Source organism: Haliotis cracherodii, unplaced genomic scaffold (genome assembly GCF_022045235.1).
Source record: "Haliotis cracherodii isolate W230 unplaced genomic scaffold, xgHalCrac1.p SCAF_3, whole genome shotgun sequence".
Classification (NCBI taxonomy): Eukaryota; Metazoa; Mollusca; class Gastropoda; order Lepetellida; family Haliotidae; genus Haliotis; species Haliotis cracherodii.
Window position 1 is genome coordinate 29,049,973 of NW_027266286.1, and position 23,797 is coordinate 29,073,769.

The following is a 23,797-nucleotide window of genomic DNA, read 5'->3' on the forward strand; positions in this document are numbered from 1 at the left end:
TACCGACAATGAGATATTATTATTTGTTCGGATAAGAAAATATACATATAAATATGAAATAAGGCGAAGAAAATTATCTTTTAACTTAACGGAATATGATCTTTACATACAGCTTTATACAAAATTAAGTTGTTTTCTGGTGTTGATATGCGTATGGAAACTATTACGGTCAAACAAGGTACAAGGTGCCTGCTGCTTCAAGAAGTCCAACATGAGTTTTCGATCACTTCAGGTTCTGAAGGTATTTTCATTAATTCCCAATACTAATAAGGTTTCGAAAATGAGGTCTAAAACAACGTTTTTATGGTTAACATGCTGACATTTGCATAGTGGCTTACAGAAGGCAAGAGCATGATTGCATATCTGTTGTTCAGATTTCGATCACAATGTTTAACTTGATAATTTGTGTGAGTCCGTTTCTCTACTAAATGCGTAATTATTAACTAATTATAGATAACTAGATATATTTTATTGGTTTCATGTTCGGGACACTGCTTTACATCTAAAACACAAATTGTGCTCCTGAAATATGACAGTCATGACAATCTATTGAAATACAGTCACACGAGTTGCCTTTTTTAATTTCCATGTATACGTATGTACAAAATATTATATATAGGCTATATGGAAATTTCAATTGCACTTCTTCAGTGTGAATGCTTTAACTATTAGACATCCACTGGTTGCTAATACATAGCTACGATTCATGCCTTCATGTCTTTCGACTTATGTATGATGCTGATTTTGCTACGGTCATCACAAGTTCTGTCAAAGTGCACATTACATAATATCATGAACATTTTTATGATTGTATTTTTCAGCCCAGACAAAGCTTAAGATGTGTCCGACATTTATCTAAAGTTTCTGGATTGAATGTAAGTACCGGTATACATTTTACTCAGGTTATACCGTATTCGTGTAATAAGGCTCTGTTATATAAGGACATTGCTCCATTATGACATGCTCCGCTATCATGCATGATAGCGGAACTTGAAATTAAGACAAGAGATATTATTTGGATGAAATGGTCTCAGATGTGGAGGTACTCGTGGACTGCAGAAATCAGCTTAACCCCTGTTAAGCGACCCCAACTGCAGCAACCGCTGCCCTGCACTAACTGTTGCCAAGCAACCCATGTTGCTTAACGATGCAGCATCCGCTGCCCTGCAACTACAGTTGCCAAGCAACCCATGTTGCTATGCAGCTAGCGCTGCCAGGCAAGTACCATTGCCAAACCATGAGCGAGTGCAACTATCTGACCATCCGCTGTAAAGCGGACAATAAGCCATCTGCTGTAAAGCAGAATGGATAAATTGGTTCCTGCTGTAAAGCGGGCAACCCTGTCCTATATAATTTATAATTTGGGATGTATCCCAAGACGCCAAATGTAACTTGTAATGCAGTCCACCAGCACCCCGCCCATCCGCAACATTTTATTCATGACAACATCATTATATACAAACATAATACTCCAGTAAAGTTCCACCAAATTGACAACTGCAAAGCTTGAATAACTTGAAATTAAGGATAACAGGGTGATTGGGTGGGTGCAACAAACTATAGATGAATGCGCGAATATAACTATGTGTTGTACGGCTGAAAGCTGGAGAGCAAGTGCTGCGTGAGCTGATGTCACGCTACAAGGGGTCATAGAAAATATAAACAAACGCTCCTATACCGGACGTGCCAAGAGCGGATCTAGGCCAGAGACAATGGCACCATGCAAATCAGCACGTAGCCGCACAGAATGAAGGTATTTAGCTGTAATGATATTAGCATCTGTGCCAAGCCTGACATAAAGGCATTTAGTTCTAATCACGAAATGCTAATAAGCACTGTCTGACAAGTCGCACAATCAGCCAACAGCCAAAAGAAATACCGATGTATTTGAGATGTGTCTCACGCTTCACTGCCTCTAGGTCCATGCATATGTGAACTAGCTGCCCCATCAATCATCTTTTTCCCTCATTTGAAATGATATCTACAGAGAAAAATGGTAGAAACATAACCCCTAGTCGCAGAAGAAATATTCTTGTCAGGGCCCCATTCCAGAAAGCGATCTTAGCGCTAAGGTGATCATAACTCACATACTTTAACACAATAGTCGTAGTGCTAAGATCGCTTTATGGATTTGCCCAGGACTTGCTAGAATTTGTTCACTTTTGTTTTGGTATTAACGCATCATGATACTTCAGAAGATTTCAAATTATTGCTAGTTCCTCAAAATGTGTCGAGAAGTAGGTTTATGAATATGAATTTTGTTCAGAAGGTCAGTGTTAGAAAGAAGAGGTCCTTGGGCATTGTTGAGGTTTGCTGCTATGTTACCCTAAACATGCTAAACTAACTATTTACTATTTATTACTGCAAGAATTCCATGACTTTCATGTATAATTTTGAACACTGTCATTGGGGTCACCAAGCTGTCACTTGCGGATCTAACACCCAAATTCTTACATTAAAATGGCCTGGCCTAATGACAGTCATGAATAACCAATAGTGATAATTGCTAGCATTTACCTGTATTCCATGTAATTCCTGTTTTACCTGTATTCACCAGTATTTGTCTGTATTTACCTTCTTTCACCTGCAATCCCCAGTACTGGTATTTCCCTATATTCACCTGTAGGATGTACTGACACTGTTAGTCTCAGCTGTGAGGACTCCTATATTTGCTGTATTTACCTGTATTCCCCAGTATTTACCTGTATTCTCCTGTATTCACTTGCATTCTCCTGTATTCCCCTTCAGGATGTAGTGATCGTCTCAGCAGTGAGGACTCCTATATTTGATGTATTTACCTGTATTTACCTGTATTCTCCTGTATTTACCTGCATTCTCCTGTATTTACCTGTATTCTCCAGTATTTACCTGTATTCTCCTGTATTTACCTGCATTCTCCTGTATTAACCTGCAGGATGTAGTGATCGTCTCAGCTGTGAGGACTCCTATATTTGATGTATTTACCTGTATTCTCCTGTATTTACCTGTATTTACCTGCATTCTCCTGTATTAACCTGCAGGATGTAGTGATCGTCTCAGCTGTGAGGACTCCAATATTTGATGTATTTACCTGTATTCTCCTGTATTCACCTGTATTCCCCTTCAGGATGTAGTGATTGTGTCAGCTGTGAGGACTCCTATTGGCTCCTTCCTGAGCTCCCTGGCTGATGTACCTGCCACCCGACTTGGCTCCATCGCCATCAAGGAGGCAGTGGCCAGGGCAGGTATGTGCAGTGTTCAGATTGTCAAGTCTTTAGAATATCAAGGAACAATAAGAGGATTTTTGTTTTTGAGTCTTTGTTCTTTGATATTAGGTTAGTTACATAATCATGACATGACTTATCTGGTGTGAGAATTTAAGCAATGATTTTGAGATCATTATCCTAAACTTTACACAAAGTAAACAAACAATTCATCAAGGGTTGTAGAAATCAAGGCTTGGGTTAGAACAATAGAAGTATCATGGACTAACCCAACCACCCTTTACTTTATAAGTAAACTAATCCAGAAGCCCACAATAGATACTAAACTAAGAAACTGCTTTACCAGTCAGGGTGGCCTCTTTGGGATGTGTTTACTGACAACTTAAAATAATACTGGAGAAATGAAAGTACATGAATTTGTTAAATGTATTTACAACAAAATTATATACAAACACTAGTGTCTGCCACAATTGTACCCAACAGTTTTGATTGTTGCTAATAATATTATCTGGTCCAGATTTGATTATTTACTGGTTGCAGTCATATAGCTGTAATATTACAAGGGCTGGGACGATACACCAACTGTACGATCCGATACGTATCACGATACCATGTTCATGATCCGATACATATCACAGTACTTGCATGTGCTGTTATCTGTGGTGTGTAAGCCATCTTTTTCATAGACAGGATGGCCAAATACCTGGCACACTAATGATTTACATTTGTTAGTGTCAAGTGTGGCACAATGGATTAAAATATATTAATTTTCCTCACTAAACTTCACTACTAATTGTTGTTTGTTGTAACAGTTATTAAAGCAAACATTTAAGGTTAGAATCAATATATTTTACTTTGTGTGTGACTTTGATCGATACTTGTATCGAGAAGTGAAAAATCCTGCTATAACGGAATGCAGCGGTACCTGTCCTGTGATTGTGTGTTGCAGGTATCAGTGTGGGGGATGTGGACGAGGTGTATATGGGCAATGTGTTGCAGGCAGCCCAGGGACAGGCACCCTGCCGACAGGCCACACTGGGCGCAGGTAATACTTACTGGGGGCGTGGAGTGTTTTGTGGGTGTGTTTAAAGTTCATTTTATTATTATAATTATGGTGCCAAAGGCATGGTTGAAATCAAATTGGTATGGTTAAGGTAGTTCAAAATAACATAAGGAATGTTTTATGGATAAGTGTGCCCACAGTTTTTTAGAATTAAAAATAATATGTCTTTTTTTGGTGGTATTTTTGTTTTTAAAGAGATATTGCCAACTTGTTTTATTTTGCCTTCTGTTTTATCCCAGCCTGGCAATTGATGTGGGAACAAAGCCTGAAGTGATTCATGTCTTCACCACTCACCACTTTGGTGAAACCCACGATCAGGGTATGGTGCTGACAAACAAGCTGATGAATTTGAGGCCATGATCATAAGATTGTGGCACACTCAAGGGACACAACTCTGCACGGGGAATTTCGGAGACTTAGATGACTGGGCCATGTCCCATTAGGTGTTTGAAGATGTACTTGTGTGTTGCAGGTCTGCCCATCACAACACCCACCTCCACCATCAACAAGGTGTGTGCGTCGGGGATGAAGTCCATCATGCTGGCTGCGCAGAACCTCATGTGTGGCCACCAGGTTAGTCTCACGCTTACTATGTACTGTGAAACCTTGTTAGTGTGGAAACCTGCTGGGAAAGCTTACATGTATAGGGAGAGACAGAATTCTGTATCCATGAGTTGTTCATTCTGAAAATAGTTAATCTCTGTGCTTTCAGTAGGATGGACAGCATTTCACTGTATTTGTGGTATTGCTAATTGTTATGCTGCATTCGCAGGCTCATTGTGGTATATAAAACTTTCTCAGGATTTTGTTTGACCATTGTTGAAGGTTTGACCAATGTTGAATGTACTGAATACAAAATGTTACACCTTGTGAAATGTTTGACAATATTGCAGTTTATATACTGTAGAATATGTTAATAATGTTCTATAATTTAAGTGTTTATATATTTTATATTAACATGTTTGTTATTGTATATATTGGATAGCATGTTTGACAATGGTATATGTTGTATAACATGTTTGACAGATATATAACATGTTTGCCTATGTTGTATGTGTGTAGGATGTGATGGTGGCCGGTGGTATGGAGAGTATGTCTCATGTACCGTTCTACATGAAGCGAGGACAGACACCCTATGGCGGCATCAAGATGATGGTTGGTGATCTTTGTACTTCAACATGACTGAATATTTTAAACATTTATAAAAAGAAGGTCAATAAAGAGTTTGCCAAAATCATGTCATTATTTAGCTCTGACAGTCTGAGCCTTCAGAATTATGAGCTGTACAGTTACAAGTGTAACACCGTTGTTAGACTTTGGTTGATTCATCATCCAGTGTCATACAACATAAAGGTTCATAGGATATTACAACTTGTGGGGATTCCAGGTCAGAATAAAGGTCGTACCACTTATGCTTGTCAAGAGAGAGGTTAAAATGGCTAGGCTCTATGACTTGGAGTATGCATGTCATTGTATCCAAACAGCGAGACTGATTCTCACTATTTTAATGACTGGATTGTCTGGTCCAGACTCAACTGTTTGCAAACTGCGGTCATTTAGTTGATATTTTGCTGAGAGCAGCTTTAAACAGCAAACAAACAAACAAACAAGCAAACAAACATAATACTAATTGTATTCGACTTTGTATTCTTTGTCAAATGAGAAAGCCTAACACGCAGGACACTACAATTTTTTTTTCCAGGATGGAATCGTGTTCGATGGTTTGACGGATGCATATGATCACATTCACATGGTAAGGAGAATAAGAGTTGTTTTGAAGTAAATAAGCAAGTTGGTCAACTGGTTCCGTTGAACACGGCCATACAGGAATAGAATCCAGGGGGAGTAGGTCAGATGAGGATTGGGTGGTTGCATTGGCTGATTGTGTGTCGTTATTCTTGGGCGGTGTTCATTACACATGCCTCCAAGGCAGGTAGCCTCATGGTCACCGCATTAGGGATATAGCTGCTACATTGCTGCCTGCAGCGTAAAACATCAGACCCGTGAAGATCCGGGGTAGAATAGGTCTTCAGCAACTAATTCTTGCCGTAAAAGAAGACTATGCTTGTCATTAGAGGCGACTTACAGGATCAGGTGGTCAGGCTCGCTGACTTGGTTGATGCATGAATGTATGGAGTGATGCTCATGATGTCAATCACTGGATTGTCTAGTCCAGACTTGATTATTTACAGACAGCCATCAGATACCTTGAATATTGCTACGTGCGGCGTTAAACAACAAAGAAACAAACAAATGTAAAACGACATGCATTCTCACATTCCCTGACATGTTCCCTACTACTCAGTTGAAGTGTGATCATTTTGTTTTCAAACAATGATTAGAATCGGCAGACTGTCAACTTATTTGATTTAGAAACGTGACTTTTTAATGCTGTACATGTATGCTTTTCCTGACAAATGTTATAAAAGGGAGCTAACTTTGACTGTCTGTCAAAGATTGAAACCGTGAATGTCCAACATGGCCAATGTCTAAGTATATGTAATGAGTGACAAGTTCAGTTTGATCTATTTTATAGAACAGCTCTCGACTTGGGTATGTTTCTTTGTATGTGACTCCCAGCATTGTTTAGGCTTGCAGTTACTTTAAGGCAGACCCCAGGGGTAGATGTAAGCAAGGATTATATCCTACCTAAATATTATCCCGGGGGAAGTTTTACTATAGAGTATAGTATAGGATAGGACTAAACACACTGGCATGGGTTCAAATTCACTAGGGAGAATAATCCTGACACTAGAGAATTTCATTCCCAGGATAAAAAATAGGGTAGGATAATACTCACTCTTACATAGACACCATTGGTCAATCCAACTTGTCCACTGCTCATGTCGGATTAGTCGTTTATGTAAACTAGCTGGCTTGAAAACAACTAGTCCCGCTGGATTTTCACTTGTTTACTGACAGACTAGTGACTGTGTCTCCCCTTGAAACCCCACACTCGGTTGGTGCATTGTTTCATGCGTCTCATTAACGACTATTTCTCAGAAATATGTGAGAATATATGGCACTATCATACATAACCGTAGCCCCGAGACAGGCAGAGTGCAGATGATGCAATTGTTACTGATTGTGCTGATAAGAATACTGTCGTCTTCATAAACTAGCATCCTTTTGTATGTATATTGCAGGGAGTGTGTGCCGAGAACACAGCCCGCAAGTACAGCATCAGCCGCGAGGCCCAGGATGAGTATGCCGTCAGGAGCTACCAGCTGAGTCAGCAGGCGGCACAAGCAGGGCTTTTCAAGAAGGAGATTGTGCCGGTGGAGATTCCCAAGAAGAGAGGTGAGAACAGCAAGGAATGTGCCATATTTCCTCAAAAGGAGAGACTTGGTGACCTGATCCATATTACAGGTGGGCTCTTAGTGGAGAAAGAACTGTTATCTGTATGGGTGCATTGTAAAGAATGAAAAAAAGAAAATTAAAGATAGTAAAATGATGCAGAAAAGTGTTGCAATTTGTCAGGGCAGTTTATGATAAAATGCAAAAAATGGAGTAGGCAGTTTTATCCTGGGGTTGGAAGGGAGATTGATCGTGGAGTTGGAAGGGAGTTTGATCTAGGAGTAGGAAGGGAGTTTGATCCTGGAGTAGGAAGGGAGATTGGTCCATGAGTTGGAAGGGAGTTTGATCCTGCGGTTGGAAGGGAGTTTGGTCCTGGAGTAGGAAGGGAGTTTGATCCTGGAGTTGGAAGGGAGTTTGATCTAGGAGTAGGAAGGGAGTTTGGTCCTGGAGTAGGAAGGGAGTTTGATCCTGCGGTTGGAAGGGAGTTTGGTCCTGGAGTAGGAAGGGAGTTTGATCCTGGAGTTGGAAGGGAGTTTGATCTAGGAGTAGGAAGGGAGTTTGATCTAGGAGTAGGAAGGGAGTTTGGTCCTGGAGTAGGAAGGGAGTTTGATCCTGCGGTTGGAAGGGAGTTTGGTCCTGGGGTTGGAAGGGAGATTGATCCTGGAGTTGGAAGGGAGTTTGATCCTGCGGTTGGAAGGGAGTTTGGTCCTGGGGTTGGAAGGGAGATTGATCCTGGAGTTGGAAGGGAGTTTGATCTAGGAGTAGGAAGGGAGTTTGTTCCTGGAGTAGGAAGGGAGTTTGGTCCTGGAGTAGGAAGGGAGTTTGATCTAGGAGTAGGAAGGGAGTTTGATCTAGGAGTAGGAATGGAGTTTGGTCCTGGAGTAGGAAGGGAGTTTGATCCTGCGGTTGGAAGGGAGTTTGGTCCTGGGGTTGGAAGGGAGATTGATCCTGGAGTTGGAAGGGAGTTTGATCTAGGAGTAGGAAGGGAGTTTGGTCCTGGAGTAGGAAGGGAGTTTGATCCTGCGGTTGGAAGGGAGTTTGATCTAGGAGTAGGAAGGGAGTTTGGTCCTGGGGTTGGAAGGGAGATTGATCCTGGGGTTGGAAGGGAGTTTGATCTAGGAGTAGGAAGGGAGTTTGGTCCTGGAGTGAGAAGGGACTTTGATCCTGGTGTGTCTGTGTTCCAGGTGACCCTGTGACAGTGTCGGAGGATGAGGAGTACAAGAAGGTCAACTTCGACAAGTTCAAGTCTCTCAAGGCCGTCTTCCAGAGGGAAAATGGTAACACAACAGTGATATTGACTACTTGCTCTCCAGAGAGGATAGAGAGGATATCTCTGTAGAGGATATGTTTTTTGTCTGAAAGCACAAAGAAGTCTGAATTAGAGAGTTGTAGGTCAGTTTGAGTGATGATAATTTATTAAGGAACTTAGGGGACCAGAGAAAAAGTCCGTTTTTCACCAAAATCCAAATTTGACAGAGGGCCACTGTAATCAGGTTAACCTGCAAATTCTTCACTGTCAGTAGCCTATACTGTGTAATCAGTGTGCAGTTCTCAGGTTGGAATGCGCATAGGAAGACAAGTGATTGAAATCCTTGCTTTCATGTAGGACACACTTACCTTTACTGAGGCTCATATGATTGTAATGGAAGCCTGTGGAGATTCCAGGTTAGAAAAGGTCCCCAGCAAGAGGTGACTACATGGATCTGGTGGTCAGGCTCGGTGACATGGTTGATTGTATGTCATCGTATCCGATGGCATAGGATGTTTATATTATCAATCACTCATTTTGCCTGATCCATTCTATTGTAGTCAGGTTCATGTTAAATTGCTAGAATATTGTTGACTGCTGCATTAAACAAGAAACAAACAAATTCTGAATACTGAGTACAATGTGATTATGAATCAGGCACAGTAACAGCTGCCAATGCGAGCACCTTGAACGACGGCGCTGCAGCTCTGGTACTGATGACAGCGCAGGCCGCTGACAGACTCAAAGTAAAGCCACTTGCAAGGATTCTGGGTAAGTACTACTTGACACAGTGAGCAGAGGAATCCAGGGTAGAGTAGTTCCCAGGCACCATATTCTTGTGGAAGTAGTGACTGTTGATGATCAGGTTACAGGAAGTGGCCTGGCTGATGGTGTGTATGGTAACCTCATTATGTGGAATGTTGCTCATGCTGTCAACCACTGATTTGCTTGGCCCATATTGAATAAATACAGACCGTCATGATGAAGCTGGAATATTGCTGACTGTGGAATAAAACAATATGTGGACGTTCTTGGAACAATATAGAGGCAATCTTCTGGTTTAAGGGGGGCACGGGTGTCCCAGCCGTCTAAGGCGCTGCGATTCACTGTGCAGAGTTGCGTCCCTTGGGCACGCCAGAAACTTATGATTGTGGGTTCGAATCCCGGTTCGCCCCGATTATGTTTCTAGGTTTGTCAGCACCATACCCGTGCTCGTGGGTTTCACCGAAGTGGTAAATGTCTGAGACCTGCATCACTTTGGGCTTTCCTCCCACATTAAGCTGACACGCCGTGATATAACTGGAATACTGTTAAAAGCGGCGTTAAACCCAATTCGCTCACTCACTCACTCTGGTTTAAGCCCATCCCTGATATACACCAAATTACTTCCGAGGAGAGCAGTATGATGTGGCCATTACAGATGATGGGCCAACAAGAAAACTCTACTTCTCATCTTTTATAGGGATATTCAAGTGACCACATGAGGAAAGAATGTGAAGTGTTTAAAGATGTGAAAAGTTTACAATATTGCCAGGAAACTGTCACATTTTCAGCTTCATTTTAAGCTAAGATGGCCATAACTACATGTTGCCATAAGTCTCCTGACTTTTCAGTGTGATCAATTGACAATATTGTACACCTTATATAGTGACACATATCTGTTTTGAATAAGCTCCCCATACCCGTGCTCGTGGGTTTCACCGAAGTGGTAAAGGTCTGAGACCTGCATCACTTCGGGCTTTCTTCTTACATAAGGCTGACACGCTGCGATATAACTGGAATACTGTTAAAAGCGGCGTTAAACCCAACTCACTCACTCACTCACTCATTTGAATAAGCTAATGACATGAGGCCATGTAGGGCCCCTGGAAGTCGAGTGAGCCCGGTGTACGAACTCTGTGCCTGACACTGAAGCAGTGTGTTGGGCACATGTTGTTCTGTGAAGCTAGAAACATTTCCGTTTGTGAGATCTGAGTGTTCACGGGCTTCCTTCTTGCTGCAACAGGGAATTTGCTTCATTGGTTATACATTGTTTCACTGCTTTGTGTATTCAAGGGTAATGAAAGATTAGTGTATACAAACCTGTCAAGTATTGATGATGTACAGCTCTGTTACTGTATCTGTTGGTGGTATATATTTTGGATTTCCCATACCCTCTCTGGCATTCAGAACATATTTAAGAAATTCATGACTTGCTTTACTGTGATGAAGAATTTATATTATTTGAGTGAATAAAAAGAGAGTATGGTGGTAAGTCTCTCTGAGAAAAACACTAAACATTTGTTGTTCATTCTCCACCACTCAACAACAAATGGTAATACAATGTATGAAGTACAATGAAAACATTGTGCCATTATGTTGCAGGTTTTGCTGATGCCGCCATTGCACCCATTGACTTCCCTACTGCTCCAGCCAAGGCTGTGCCTAAGGTAGGATGCTTTATAATAGGCATGGTCATGACAGAAGGGATGAATAGTGCTTGTCCAACATCCATGGTGGGATGCCAGGGAAGACTATGCCCTGAGTGCTTTTCCAACATCCATGGTGGGATGCCAGGGCAGACTAGGCCCTGAGTGCTTGTCCAACATCCATGTTAGGATTCCAGAGCAGACTAGGCCCTGAGTGCTTGTCCAACATCCATGTTAGGATTCCAGGGCAGACTAGGCCCTGAGTGCTTGTCCAACATCCATGTTAGGAGTCCAGGGCAGACTAGGCCCTTGTCCAACATCCATGGTGGGATTCCAGGGCAGACTAGGCCCTGAGTGCTTGTCCAACATCCATGGTGGGATGCCAGGGCAGACTAGGCCCTGAGTGCTTGTCCAACATCCATGTTAGGATTCCAGGGCAGACTAGGCCCTGAGTGCTTGTCCAACATCCATGTTTTGATTCTATGGGCAGGCGAGGCCTTGAGTGCTTCTCAAACATCCATGTTGGGATTCAGTGTGTGTCATTGTGTGCTCCTCTCTGTGAAGGTCCTGGAGATGACCGGAGTCAACAAAGATGACATCGCCATGTGGGAGGTGAATGAAGCCTTCAGTGTTGTGGTCCTCGCCAACATCAAAGAGTCTGGCCTTGACCCCAGCAAGGTCAACATTCATGGAGGAGCTGTCAGTATTGGCCATCCTATTGGGTGAGTCAGAGAAAATGTCAATGTTAGTGAAAGTTGTGTATAACTCTGTTAGGACCTTTTGAGCGAATGAGGTGTCACTCTACTTCCGGAGTTTATGTAGGATTGCAGCTATGTAATGCAGGAAACACCACAAATAGTCTTCAATTATAACACCTGTACATGAATTTGTCTTTGGCAAGTTGAGAAATGCTTTAACCCCAAGGAGTTTTGATCAGAGGTTAGTTTATTTTCTTAACCTTAAAATGATTTAAGTAATAACGCGTATCTAATTCCGTGTGTATTTCAGTATGTCTGGCGCTCGCATCACCGGCCACATGGCACACAACCTGACGCCTGGACAGAAGGGCATGGCCAGTATCTGTAATGGCGGCGGGGGAGCGTCGGCCATCTTGATTGAGGGACTGTGAAGTTGGCCAACATTGTGACTAGCATCATATCAACAAAGGTTGCCTGAGCATCATGTTAGGGTTGTGTGAACTGTATTCTCAGATGAATGGATCTGGATTATTTAATATTGTTCATGAAGATCATTGTTAACAAGTGATATTTTTTACACAGATTTATGCAATTATGTTGCATTAAAGTTTTGAGGATTTAGTAATATCAGTAATATCCACTCTCTTAAGGATTTTGTTTAACGTGGTATCAGTGGTATTACTGTAATAATGGTAACAGGTATTTTCATGCATATCTTCCTTTTTCTGTAATATTATTATTAAGAGAATTGTTATCTTCCAAACATTTCTGGCTTTACTTAGTATCATATGAAATTTTTAGCTTTATTTATAGTCAGTATTAACAATTTGTCCTGCTAGGTGTGAGGGGCATCATGATACACTTATCCAACACGATAATCGAGTCATGCATAGCAATACTCAATTGATCTAAATGGCTCAGCTAACAAGAGGTTGTTGCTATAAACCAGATTGTGTTTAACTTGCATTACTTATTAATTTAGGTTTGTTCTGATAGTTTCCTGCAGTCAGATGTAACCATTTGTCGTGTCATGTTTTGAAAAAATGTAGAAAAAAATTACTGTTTGAAAATCAATTAAAAAAACATGAATTGATACAAGGGTAGGTGTATCATGTATCATCATCAGGTGTAAATTTGTGATGCCTCAGTGAATTGTGACGGTGCAACTGGATGTGATGGTGACTAGTGTTGTAGTGACCAGGGGATGATACTCGTTCCTGATGACGTACAGACCTCATTGCCTCATGGTAAAGTATGCATCACAGTACACAGATGGCATCATTATTGATTTATATATATATAAAAGAGTGTCCGGGTGAATCACAACATCTCTGTGTTGAGGAGAGCCTTATGGAGTGTGTGTGTGTGTGTGTGTGTGTGTGTGTGTGTGTGTGTATATGCATGCATGTTGAGTGTTGAGTGTTCTGTGTATGACCTAGTATCATCAAGTGCTACATGTAAATACTGTACAAAACAGGAATCTCACAGCAGTCATTATAGAAATGTACTGAAATTACCGTTCTCACTTTAAGAAACTAAAACTGTATTAGAGTTGTGTCAAGCTAATTGTCAGTTTTTGTGAATAAAAACTTATCTCACATGCTATGGAATTATCTCACATGCTATGAATGAATGATTCATGTTAATTATCATCTGGTTGGCTCTGATTGACTTTGAATTATCTTTGAAGACGTCTGGATACAAAGAGATTGAGCAAGCCTATGTGAGCCCTGAGTGATTTAACTAAGATGCTTGTTCCTGTTCTATCAGTCAATATGTATTCATGGTTGGAAAGAAAATCTCTTAAACACTGTCTAAATATATATACTTATACAGGATGTGAAAAAGAAAGACATAAAAATATTTATGTTGGAAATCATGGTCATCAAAATAGTTTCCTCCATTTCTTTCTTTGTCAAATAACGTAAAGTCACCACGAAGAAAGATGTCATATCCTCTTATTCAACAACTTCTATGGCGACTTTAATTCGAACAGCACTGTCTAGATTAAAGAATCATGGGTAGATAGATTTACTACCCGGGTACCCAACACCCTATTATGCGACCATACCCGGTCACGTGTTGTACCTGTCTTTACTCAAACATATACTACTCAAATAAGTTAAGGACCAACCGATTATTTAATATTACTATAGTATAATCTGTTATGCCATGACAGATTAACTATAGTAATATTAAATAATCGGTTGGTCCTTAACTTATTTTGAGTAGTATGTAAAAGTCTCAAGCAATGTGTGCATAGTCAGAAAGAAATGTGAACATGGCTTGTAGAGTAGCCATGGAGTGATATATATTGTTTTTGTCATTAATCAATATATCACGTGACTAGCCACGGTCCGGGTAGTCCTGTGGTACACAGCTCCTACTCAAGATCCACCCAACCTGAGTACCCAAGTCACCTGTCCCAGCTCTTGGACATAGTCACGTCCCTGTCCCCAACAAGAGTCATCTGGAAGATGGGGGTTTACAAAACAACTAAGTTTCACTGTACTTGCAGCAGCCATGACAAAATGCCAAATAGGTAAATAAAAGTATTCATGTAACAAGAAAACCAATATGCAATTGAAAACATTGTTTAATGTACAAAATGTATTTATGTACACAATATGAACAAAACATCTGAAGACTTCTTGGAAGCTTGTGATACAAACAATATATGATACAAACTGTACATGAGAATGATATGCCATTGAGGATGGGGAGGGGAGGCAACTGCTGTAGGACTGTAACAATACAGTGAAGCATGTCATGCTCAGGATCTGTATTCTATCATGGAACAAACAAGATGTAGTAAACATGAGTCTGTTAGAATAACAACAGATTGAAATTACTGACATTCATTTTCACGCCACATAATAAAAGTTGTGATACTTTCAGCCATGTTACAAAGACTATCGTGCCACAGTCAGTCGGCCACACTCCACAATCTTGACTGACACAAGCTAACCAGCAAGCCATGAGTTTATGATACATGTAGCACTAAATTGTTATGGCTGCAAGACTTCCTGCCTTCCCCACATTCAAACAATTCAAACAAACTTTGACTTTTCATGAAAGTGTCTCACTTGCCATTTTTATCTCAACTTTGACCATGGGATAAAATGACTAATCAAATACCAACAATCATTCAACAATAAGAAAATGAATGTTTGGACATCTCAGTTGTAACAATAATTCTGACTATGGAAGAGATGGAGACAACAGTGGTAAGACGTTACCAACAATAAAAATATGCTTGCAGTAAACACGGCTGTATGACAAAACCATCATGTCTTTCTCCACCTTAACAAAAAGCAGTGAATATCTGAGCCAAACTGAACTTCACAGAATTTTGACTTCAAAAAATGTTTATTTATATATGCTGACTGTACTCCACATCATGCCTAGGTATTCTCATTCAGGACTATTTTTCTGCCTGAAGTCATCAAGAAGCCACCAAATAGCCCTGACAGTCCAAGAGGGTTCACTCCAGCAGGTTACATTATGAAAATGTGCAGACAAAAGAATAGTAAAATATTTGAACACATTTTGAGATCATTCATTTTTGGCATGTTCAATTTTGTTCCCATAGTAACAAGGAAAATATGCCTTCAAACACAGCTGACTTTCAAAGTGTTGAACATTCAGACACCTGCCATGGTTGTACTGATTATCAAGTCACTTGATAACCATAACTGTTCTCATGTTAGAAACATCCTACTTATACCAACACTAAAACAACTCAACATATCTTGTAAGTTGGGAGCTGATAACACGCGATCACCAACAAGCAGTTCTCAGAGGGCCACTTTCAGAAACAAGTACATGTACATCGTATTTGACCTTTCAAGCACACGGGGAACATAAAAAATTTCAAACAAATTTCGTGGTTATTTCATACTCCATTTCCTTTGAACTACCATAAAGCTTATGAATGTTTCTGAATACTACAACATATATTACAAAAATAAATCCTTATGATAACTTATAACACTTGAAACTGGTTTTCAAACCATGGGTAGGCTGACGTTATTAGATAAAGGTGTTTGATACGTCAATTACCGTAAAGTATTTACAATACATGACTATGTTGTTCTGTTTGAGGTTGTTCTCATAAAAGGACGCCAATTTAATAATTTTGACAATCTAAACATAAACAGCTTATGCAAATTATATCAAACTTGATGATATCCAGAGAATAGCCACAGCAAGATGTCACCACCATTCCACTTACACAATTCAAGACATTGCTGACATGCAACACTTGGTCAAGTATGTCCTCCTTAACGATGAAAACGAAACAAAAGGAAGACTACAAACAAACAAGTGTTGTAACTGGGACACGACTTCATGTACGGTAAACAATGTCATGTTAGTGTCTTAACGTCTTAACATAGGTAATTAAACGTTGCTGTAAGATAGCTGTTGTTGTATAACTCAAATAATCGTACTATGTGGTATTCATGAATGGAAAATGATGGTGTATGATGCGTATTTGTCATTAGAATAAAAACCAAGTTACATGCTTGCTGCCTTGAACAAAACGTTGCAAAAATGTGCAGTTGTAAAAACGACATGAATGATGACCCTGTGTCAGTGAACCTGATCAGCGGTCTGGTGATGAAGTGAAGGATATCAATCAAATTGATGAGTCTGAGATCAGCAGATTTTCTGTATGTATAACAGTGGACTCTAGCTATCCTGGCGTGGAGGGGGACAATATGATTCTTCCATATCAACAGAGTGAGTGAGTGACTGAGTTGGGTGAAAACCCAGGTTTATGTGTTTGTTGTTTAATGCCACAGTAATATTCCAGCTCTATTATGGTAGTCTGTAAATAATCGAGTCTGGATCAGACAATCCAGTGATTGATATCATGAGCATCAACCAATGCAATTGGGAAACGATGACATGCATCAACCAAGTCAGTTAGCCCTACTATTGATGTCATACGTCGACTCTTTGACAAGCATGGGTTGCGGAAGACCTGCATAACCAAGGATCTTTGGACCATAATTGTAAAACATTTGAGATTTGACCCCACGACCATAAGTTCCTGGCATAGCTAAGGGGTGCTACTGTGATACAAGCTAGGTAGAACTAGTTGACCCTTCTACATTTCATCCATACCTGTGTGAATTGTCAGTAGCCATCCACAAGCAACCAAATCAGTCGTTTAGTTGGAAACTAAACCTTGTGACAAATAAATATTACACATAAATTTGTCCATTAATATTCTTTCAAAGTGGGTTTTCTGTTGCACAACTATCTGTGCACAAACAATTCCAACAAATGAAACTGATATGCTTCTGACACAAGCCTCCCATACATCCAAGTATTCACAAGGGATGATACTGTTGAAATGTTTATCTACTGTACATTTTGGCATCAGTTGAAAATAAAACGTCTCCTGAAAACTTTTAAGCAGGAGCAGAAATTATCCAGTAGACCTAGCAAAACATGTCTGTAATGGAAGTTGTGATGATAATCCAAAGACACTGATATTTCGCCAAACACTGTGATACACATAAGATATCACTTAAATCTGAATATTTTTTTTTAACTTTTACCTGAATGTTATCAACGTTCTTGCAATAAGAAACCCAGCACTTGCACAACTTGCACAATAGCAAGAATTGATGCTGAGATGTTTTTCAAAGTGGATCAAGAAAGAGTATCTGTTGAAATGTATTGCTGTCTGTATAAAGTGGCACCCATATCCTAATGACAAGGCAACGTTTCAGCGATTTATCTCATCAGTGGAACTAGAGAGGATCATGTTCTACATCGTGACTAAGAGTTGATAGCCAGCGTTAGCTGGGGCCGTGGGTGACATCAGATTATAACTAGAGTCCACTGGAGTTAACTTGCTGAGGTCAGACTAATGAAATTTCTTGTTTAATATACTACTCAAACCAAGTTAATCTGTCATGGCTGGTGGGTATTGTAACCACAGCCTTCCAAGTGTGGGTGTTCCTTAACTTGTTTAAATAGTATGTATTTTCAGGGCCAATTTGCAAAATGTCAACAGGCTGAAAACAGAACCAAAAATGTTTTGATTGGAGGTCAGTTACGCTAGAGACTCCCTGAACTAAACCTTTAACAAAAATACAACAAAAGGATTGTAAATAAAATAAGGTATCATTCCTTTCTTTCATTGTGTTTTTCATTAGGGAAGGTTTGTCAACAAAGGACTGAAATCTAATACAAGAGAGAAAAATGAGAAAATGTTTGAGATAATTTACCATGTAGAGTGATCCAACGTAATGCTGACAGTGACGCCTTCCACGCCAACAGTTATATAACCCTCACAAGCCATCTGGGATAAACATAGCACTAGGAATGTTGTGTGGAGGCAGTGAGAATCTGTTTGTGAATACTTTGATTGTCAAACACAGTGTCATATGTGAAACACAGTGTCCAGCCAGCAGTACTATAGGGGCTAAATACCACCTGCAAATAAACCTTCACCCACCATGTGTCATTACAACAGGGTCCAACTCAATTATAGTCAGTGGCTCAGAGTTTTTCCACACAGATATGACTTAACACTCTGCATTGAAACTAATAGCTATTTGGACAAGGACAAAAACATAGCGTAATGAAGGTTTATAGTGGGCTTGTCCTTGTACCACAACATGATCTTAGCACTATGGCCCATTCAACAAAGCAATCTTATAGTCACAACTCTTTGATCTCCCATACTTGAACGTACACTTACGACAGTTGTAGCACTAAGATGCCTTTGTAGAACAGACCCCTGGATCCCATTCTACAAAGCAATCTTATAGCCACGACTCCTCGATCCCCCATACTTGAACGTACACTTACAACAGTTGTAGCACTAAGATCACTTTGTAGAACAGACCCCTGGACCCCATTCAACAAAGCAATCTTAGAGCCACAACTCCCATACTTATATACACTTACGACAGTTGTAGCACTAAGATCACTTTGTAGAACAGACCCTTGGATCCCATTCTACAAAGCAATCTTAGCGCCACAACTCCCATACTTATATACACTTACAACAGTTGTAGCACTAAGATCACTTTGTTGGTTGTACTATGGACCAGCTGTTGTCGACAGTGTGATGCAATGGTTATTACACAAGTTTCATGTACACTGCTACCAGTGCAAGGAATGTTGTCACACATCACTCCCATTCACAGGGTCGTAGTTGATAGGAGCGCTGTTGTAGTTGTGAGCTCCTCCGTACTGCTCACTGTTGCGCAGCTTCTCCGCGGCTTCCAGAAGCTTCTTCTCGTACCAGCCATTGACGTGAGACTGGATGTTGACGGGCTGCCGAGGGGTATGCTGTTCATAATTGGCATTCGAGGAGTAGTTGAATGCTGGAGTACTTTCCTTTGGTGGGGAAAATGGTGAACTTGTTGCAATGACTGGTGTAAAAGGGGAACTACTCTGATTGGAATTAATGAAAGGGGAATCACTCTGAGTCTGAGGCACAAATGGAGAATTGTTCTGACTGGGTGTTCCTGTTGAGAGGCTACGATCCATGCTGAATGATGAAGATGGGGTTCCACTGTTGCTAGGCAACCCATTGGGACTCTGTCCCAGATAAGGAAGCTTTGCCTTACTACTGTAGCCGGAGTCCTGGTTGCTGCTACAAGTCGAGTCCTCCTTGTTCTGAAGATATGTAGGGTTATATACACTTGTCCTTGGATACGGACTCTCGTGACGTAAACACTCTGACGGGGACAGATTGAAGCTATCCTGAGAGTTGTTGCCCGTGTTAGTCACATTGTTACTGTGGTTACTCACATGGTTAACTACGGTATTATTGTTATCACTGATTTTGCCGCTCCCAAATCGTCCCGACACAGGCGTCACACTGCCTGTTCGTGTGGGGGCATTGTTGTTTGGACTATTTACAGGGTAATTGCTATAGTTACCACTTTGGCTATGGTTTGTGGTGGAATTAGCATTATTGTTACTAGCACTGTTTCCTTGGTTACCAGAAAGATTAGCACCTGAGTCGGCATAGCGATAACCGTATGGTGGCGGTTTGCTTGGCCGTGATTTCACGTCTGTATTTTCACTGTTTTTTAACAAGTTATTCTCTGATTTGCTCACAGAGTTTTGTATTGGCATACTTTCATAGTTGCCATAGTTACCTTTATCACCATGGATACCATACATACTCCTGTACGGTGGTCGATCTTTGTTGAACTGGGAGATATCAGCATAATTACTGTCTCGTCCTGACTCCCGAACAGGATCTCTCCGATATGAACTATCATAAGCCTGAAACCCTGGTTTCGGGGAGGGGGCCGTTGTGTAGGCCGGGAAGCCGGGTTTGGGTGATGGAGCAGATGTATAGGCCTGGAAGCCTGGCTTGGGAGATGGGGTAGCAGCATTTGTCGGAAACCCTGGTTTAGGAGAAGGTGCAGTAGTTTTCACACTGTTGGCAACTTTCTGCATCTCTCTAACACTTGCATAGGGGCTCTCTCGGTATCCAGCCATACTGTTCCGAGCAGGAGCCAGATTGGCACTTGCTGACGGGTTGTTGGTCGGAGGAACCCTGTATGCTACACCATGTTTGTTTTCGGGCACACCATGCTGGAAGCCAGATGACCTGGGAGCTGGATGTGTCACAACGCCACTCTTGTCACCTCCTCCACTGTTCCTGTCCATCTCATCTAACGGCCTGTCCAGGCTCTTGCTGCGAGACACATGCTGGGCGAACGTCTCCTTGTCGTCTGCCAGCAGAGTGTCGGTGGATCGTGTCCTGGGCTTGTACTTTGGCATCGGAGCCTCTTCCAAGTACATGTAGGTCTGATTGTTCCTCTGGTTGTGTCCCCCTACAGGGGAGGGAGCCATACTGCTGTGATTCATGCCAGCATTGTTCTGTGTGAAGCCCGCATGGTTCTGCGTGAATCCCGCATTGTTCTGTGTGAATCCCGCATTGTTCTGTGTGAAGCCTGCATTGTTCTGTGTGAAGCCACGAGTGTTCTGGTTGATGCCACCATTGTTCTGAGTGAAGCCAACATTGCTCTGACTGAAGCCACCACTGGTGTGTTTGAAGCCCCCACTGTTCTGCCTAGTAAACATGGTGGGGTTTGGCAACTGCCCAGTGCTAGGTTTAGGAGGCTTTTGGGGAACCTCCGGTGCACCGGGCATGTTTCTTGTGTTTGGAGGTCCCCTTTCGGATAAATTTTGCTTTGGCATTGACATATGATTACTGAGAGCACCAGAGTCAGTATGACTGCGAAGTATTGGCCGAACACTTGAACGAACATCTAATGGGCTTCCTTCTCTAGAACGAGAAGCTCCATGCACTTGCGGACTTACCTCACGCGACCTGCTCAGTTCTGGTTTTGACTGAGAAACAGGATGCTGCCAAGAGTGAGAATGAGGCAACCGTTTCGGAATAGCTCCTTGATTTCCCGTCTCTCTCTTGATGGCACTGACATCAATGGGAGAGTTTGCACTTGGAGAGATCATATTCTGATAGTGTCCCATCATCTGGCGATTAGGACTACCCTCATATTTAGGTGAAGCTCCGTCTGCTATTCTGTCCATCTTTCCGTGAATCTCGGCCTTGGTGACAGTCACATTATTGTTGATGGTGTTGTTATTTCTCTCCCGCCGTCTCGCACTCTGGCGGTAGGATGGCACCTGCCATGCTCGTATCAGCTGCATAGCTTCATGACGAGATTCGTAAAAGTCTTTCTTCCGATATTTTCCACTATAATCGGAAACTGAAAGCGTTTCATCTGACCGTGATCTAAACAACCGCCCGTTTTCATTTTCATGAAAGTCTGTGAACATTGTCCTTGGAGGTAATGCCGAATCGTCATGGTGATGATTTAAACAATGTCCATATGATGCAAGTTTCGAATCAAGCCAGGTCTGAATCTGTTCATTATATTGGTTGAACATATGCCGAGTGTCTTTCCGTTCATGATGCAGATGTTCCTTGATTCGACTCTGGCATATCTTGTGTTCATTCTCCAGCCTCTCCTTGGTGAGTTTGTCAATAGCGAACACCTGCTGTGCTGTGCGTCTATCAAGGTGGTCGATTTGCCCCTTGAGAAGCTGATGAGAAGCGTTAGTGTGGTCCACCATGTTGTCTCGGTTTGTCTCGATCTTGTGCTCCAGACGCTTCAAGGTGGGTCCACATTGACAGAGAGGAGTGTAGCCCACTGGGCCCTGCAACAACCAAACGATAAAGCGCGTGAGTGTTTGTTACTATATCAGCTAAATGAGGGACGAAATCCCAGAGTCATGTAGATACAGATCTAGTCATAGATGTGGATGTAGACATAGATGTGGATGTAGATGTGCTGTTAATATATCTGACAGAACAGTGGACTCCCTGACTTGAATGAATGCAGTGAGTTTGGTTTAACTTCACTTTGAACAGTGTTTCAGTTATATCACAGTGTATCAGCTGCAATTCAAGTGTTGCACGTCTCAGATGTTTACCATGATGGTGAAACCTAAAAGCTTGAGTATGCGGTGCTGACAAACCTAGAAACACAATCAGAGAAAACCAGGATTGGAAGCCATGATCCTAGGTTCCTGGCATGCCTAAGGGAGACAACCTTGCAGAGTGAACTGCGGCACCTGACTGTTGCCCCCGAGGGTGTATGACTGAATATCTGGCGAGAGGACTGACCTGTTTGATGTTCCCGGCCAGATCCCGGTAGTACTGTATCCCGGTCTGCGGCACATACTGACTGAAGAACCCTTGCACGGCCGACGGCTTACTCCAGGGCTGGGCGGGACCAGAGTTGTCCCCCCTGGGAGAGGGGGTCTGACCGGGACCCTTCATCATAGGGGGAGGGGTCTTTTCCTTGTCCTGGAGGGTAGAAAGTTACATTCATTCATGTCCATGAATTGTTTTGAGGAATCGTGGATAAAGAGTAGTTGTTCATCAAATCAAGATGACCATGTTTCCTTTTACAGATGCCTAGTCAAAACCAAATTAAAAGAGAGGCTGTGTCGCTAACAGATAACTGGTCGAGTAAAACAATACATTGATGTTCCCTAAGTAGAAACATGAATATCCAGTCAGGAGTAGTCCCTAATTTACAAATAATATTTCTTATACAGTATTAAATTAATGTTACTTTTTTAATTAATTGGTCAACCAAATGCTATTGCATGTCTGCATTATATACCAAATTGAAACTAATTTCAACAAACCAATGTCTGATAAATATAGAAATGAGTTGGTGAGAATAGTTTTGTTTCACATTTCCCCAAAACTACTTACTATCTTAATCTGTTCTTGGTATTATTTACTAACCTTTTTCTTTTTCTTGAAGAAGAAAAACTTGCGCTCTTTCTCTGGCTTCTCGGATTTGATTGGCTGTTCAATGTCCGGGACAACTACAGGCCCTTCCATATCCACCTGGATCTCATCCTTAAAGGTCACCACGTTAGGGTGGGTTCGGGTCATAGGTCGAGGGGACTTCGGAGACTTGGGAGTTTTGGGCTGCCAGAGGTCGAACAGGGTCAAACATTGACATACAAGTTGAATGATAAAAAAATAGTAAGAAAAATGGGAATCATAATTCTGGTTGAAATTGGAAAGATAAGACTTTTTTTTAATTTAGGTCTCTGTTGAGATTTACCAAGAGTTATTCCCCTTCCACCACTGATGTCCAACATGTTTGTAATTACTCTGTATCAGAAACAGTCAGCTGCATTCATGGACAAGTGAGTTTCCTTCCTAAACCCATACATGAATAACTGTAGCTATTTACCCGAGCAAAGGACTGGATGATGATAATTATCTCTGGGTGTTCCTTCCTACGAGCGACATCCATTGCCGTCTCATTTTGCTGTAAAATTAACATGCTCCATAGTAGACACAACCGTGATGGGACAACATATGCCAATAACAACTG

The 23,797-nt window shown here is 41.5% G+C and overlaps 2 protein-coding genes across 2 annotated transcripts in view; one reads left to right on the top strand and one right to left on the bottom strand.

The window, feature by feature from the left end:
• The first annotated feature begins 174 nt into the window (after positions 1 to 174).
• On the top strand, positions 175 to 13,288 carry LOC139473961 (acetyl-CoA acetyltransferase, mitochondrial-like). The gene is made up of 13 exons (XM_071256813.1): positions 175 to 241; positions 822 to 875; positions 3,107 to 3,224; positions 4,153 to 4,248; positions 4,739 to 4,839; positions 5,329 to 5,421; positions 5,969 to 6,019; positions 7,413 to 7,566; positions 8,748 to 8,840; positions 9,470 to 9,583; positions 11,177 to 11,241; positions 11,785 to 11,942; positions 12,229 to 13,288. The coding sequence occupies exons 1-13, from the start codon at positions 212 to 214 to the stop codon at positions 12,347 to 12,349; spliced, it is 1,248 nt and encodes a 415-aa protein (XP_071112914.1). The 5' UTR covers positions 175 to 211; the 3' UTR covers positions 12,350 to 13,288.
• Positions 13,289 to 16,665: 3,377 nt separating this feature from the next.
• The window catches only part of LOC139473893 (uncharacterized), an 86,513-nt gene continuing 79,381 nt past the window's right edge, over positions 16,666 to 23,797 (bottom strand). The window contains exons 8-11 of the mRNA XM_071256688.1: positions 23,654 to 23,731; positions 23,194 to 23,382; positions 22,561 to 22,743; positions 16,666 to 22,091 (exon numbers count right to left, since the gene is read on the bottom strand). Coding sequence (XP_071112789.1) covers positions 19,068 to 22,091; positions 22,561 to 22,743; positions 23,194 to 23,382; positions 23,654 to 23,731 — 3,474 coding nt within the window. The 3' untranslated portion in view covers positions 16,666 to 19,067. The remainder of the gene's footprint in view (positions 22,092 to 22,560; positions 22,744 to 23,193; positions 23,383 to 23,653; positions 23,732 to 23,797) is intronic.

Coding starts and splice junctions, on each gene's coding strand:
- LOC139473961 (XM_071256813.1), top strand. CDS start 212: ATGAGTTTTCGATCACTTCAGGTTCTGAAG. Junction 242..821: donor GATCACTTCAGGTTCTGAAG/GTATTTTCATTA, acceptor TGTATTTTTCAG/CCCAGACAAAGCTTAAGATG. Junction 4,840..5,328: donor ACCTCATGTGTGGCCACCAG/GTTAGTCTCACG, acceptor GTATGTGTGTAG/GATGTGATGGTGGCCGGTGG.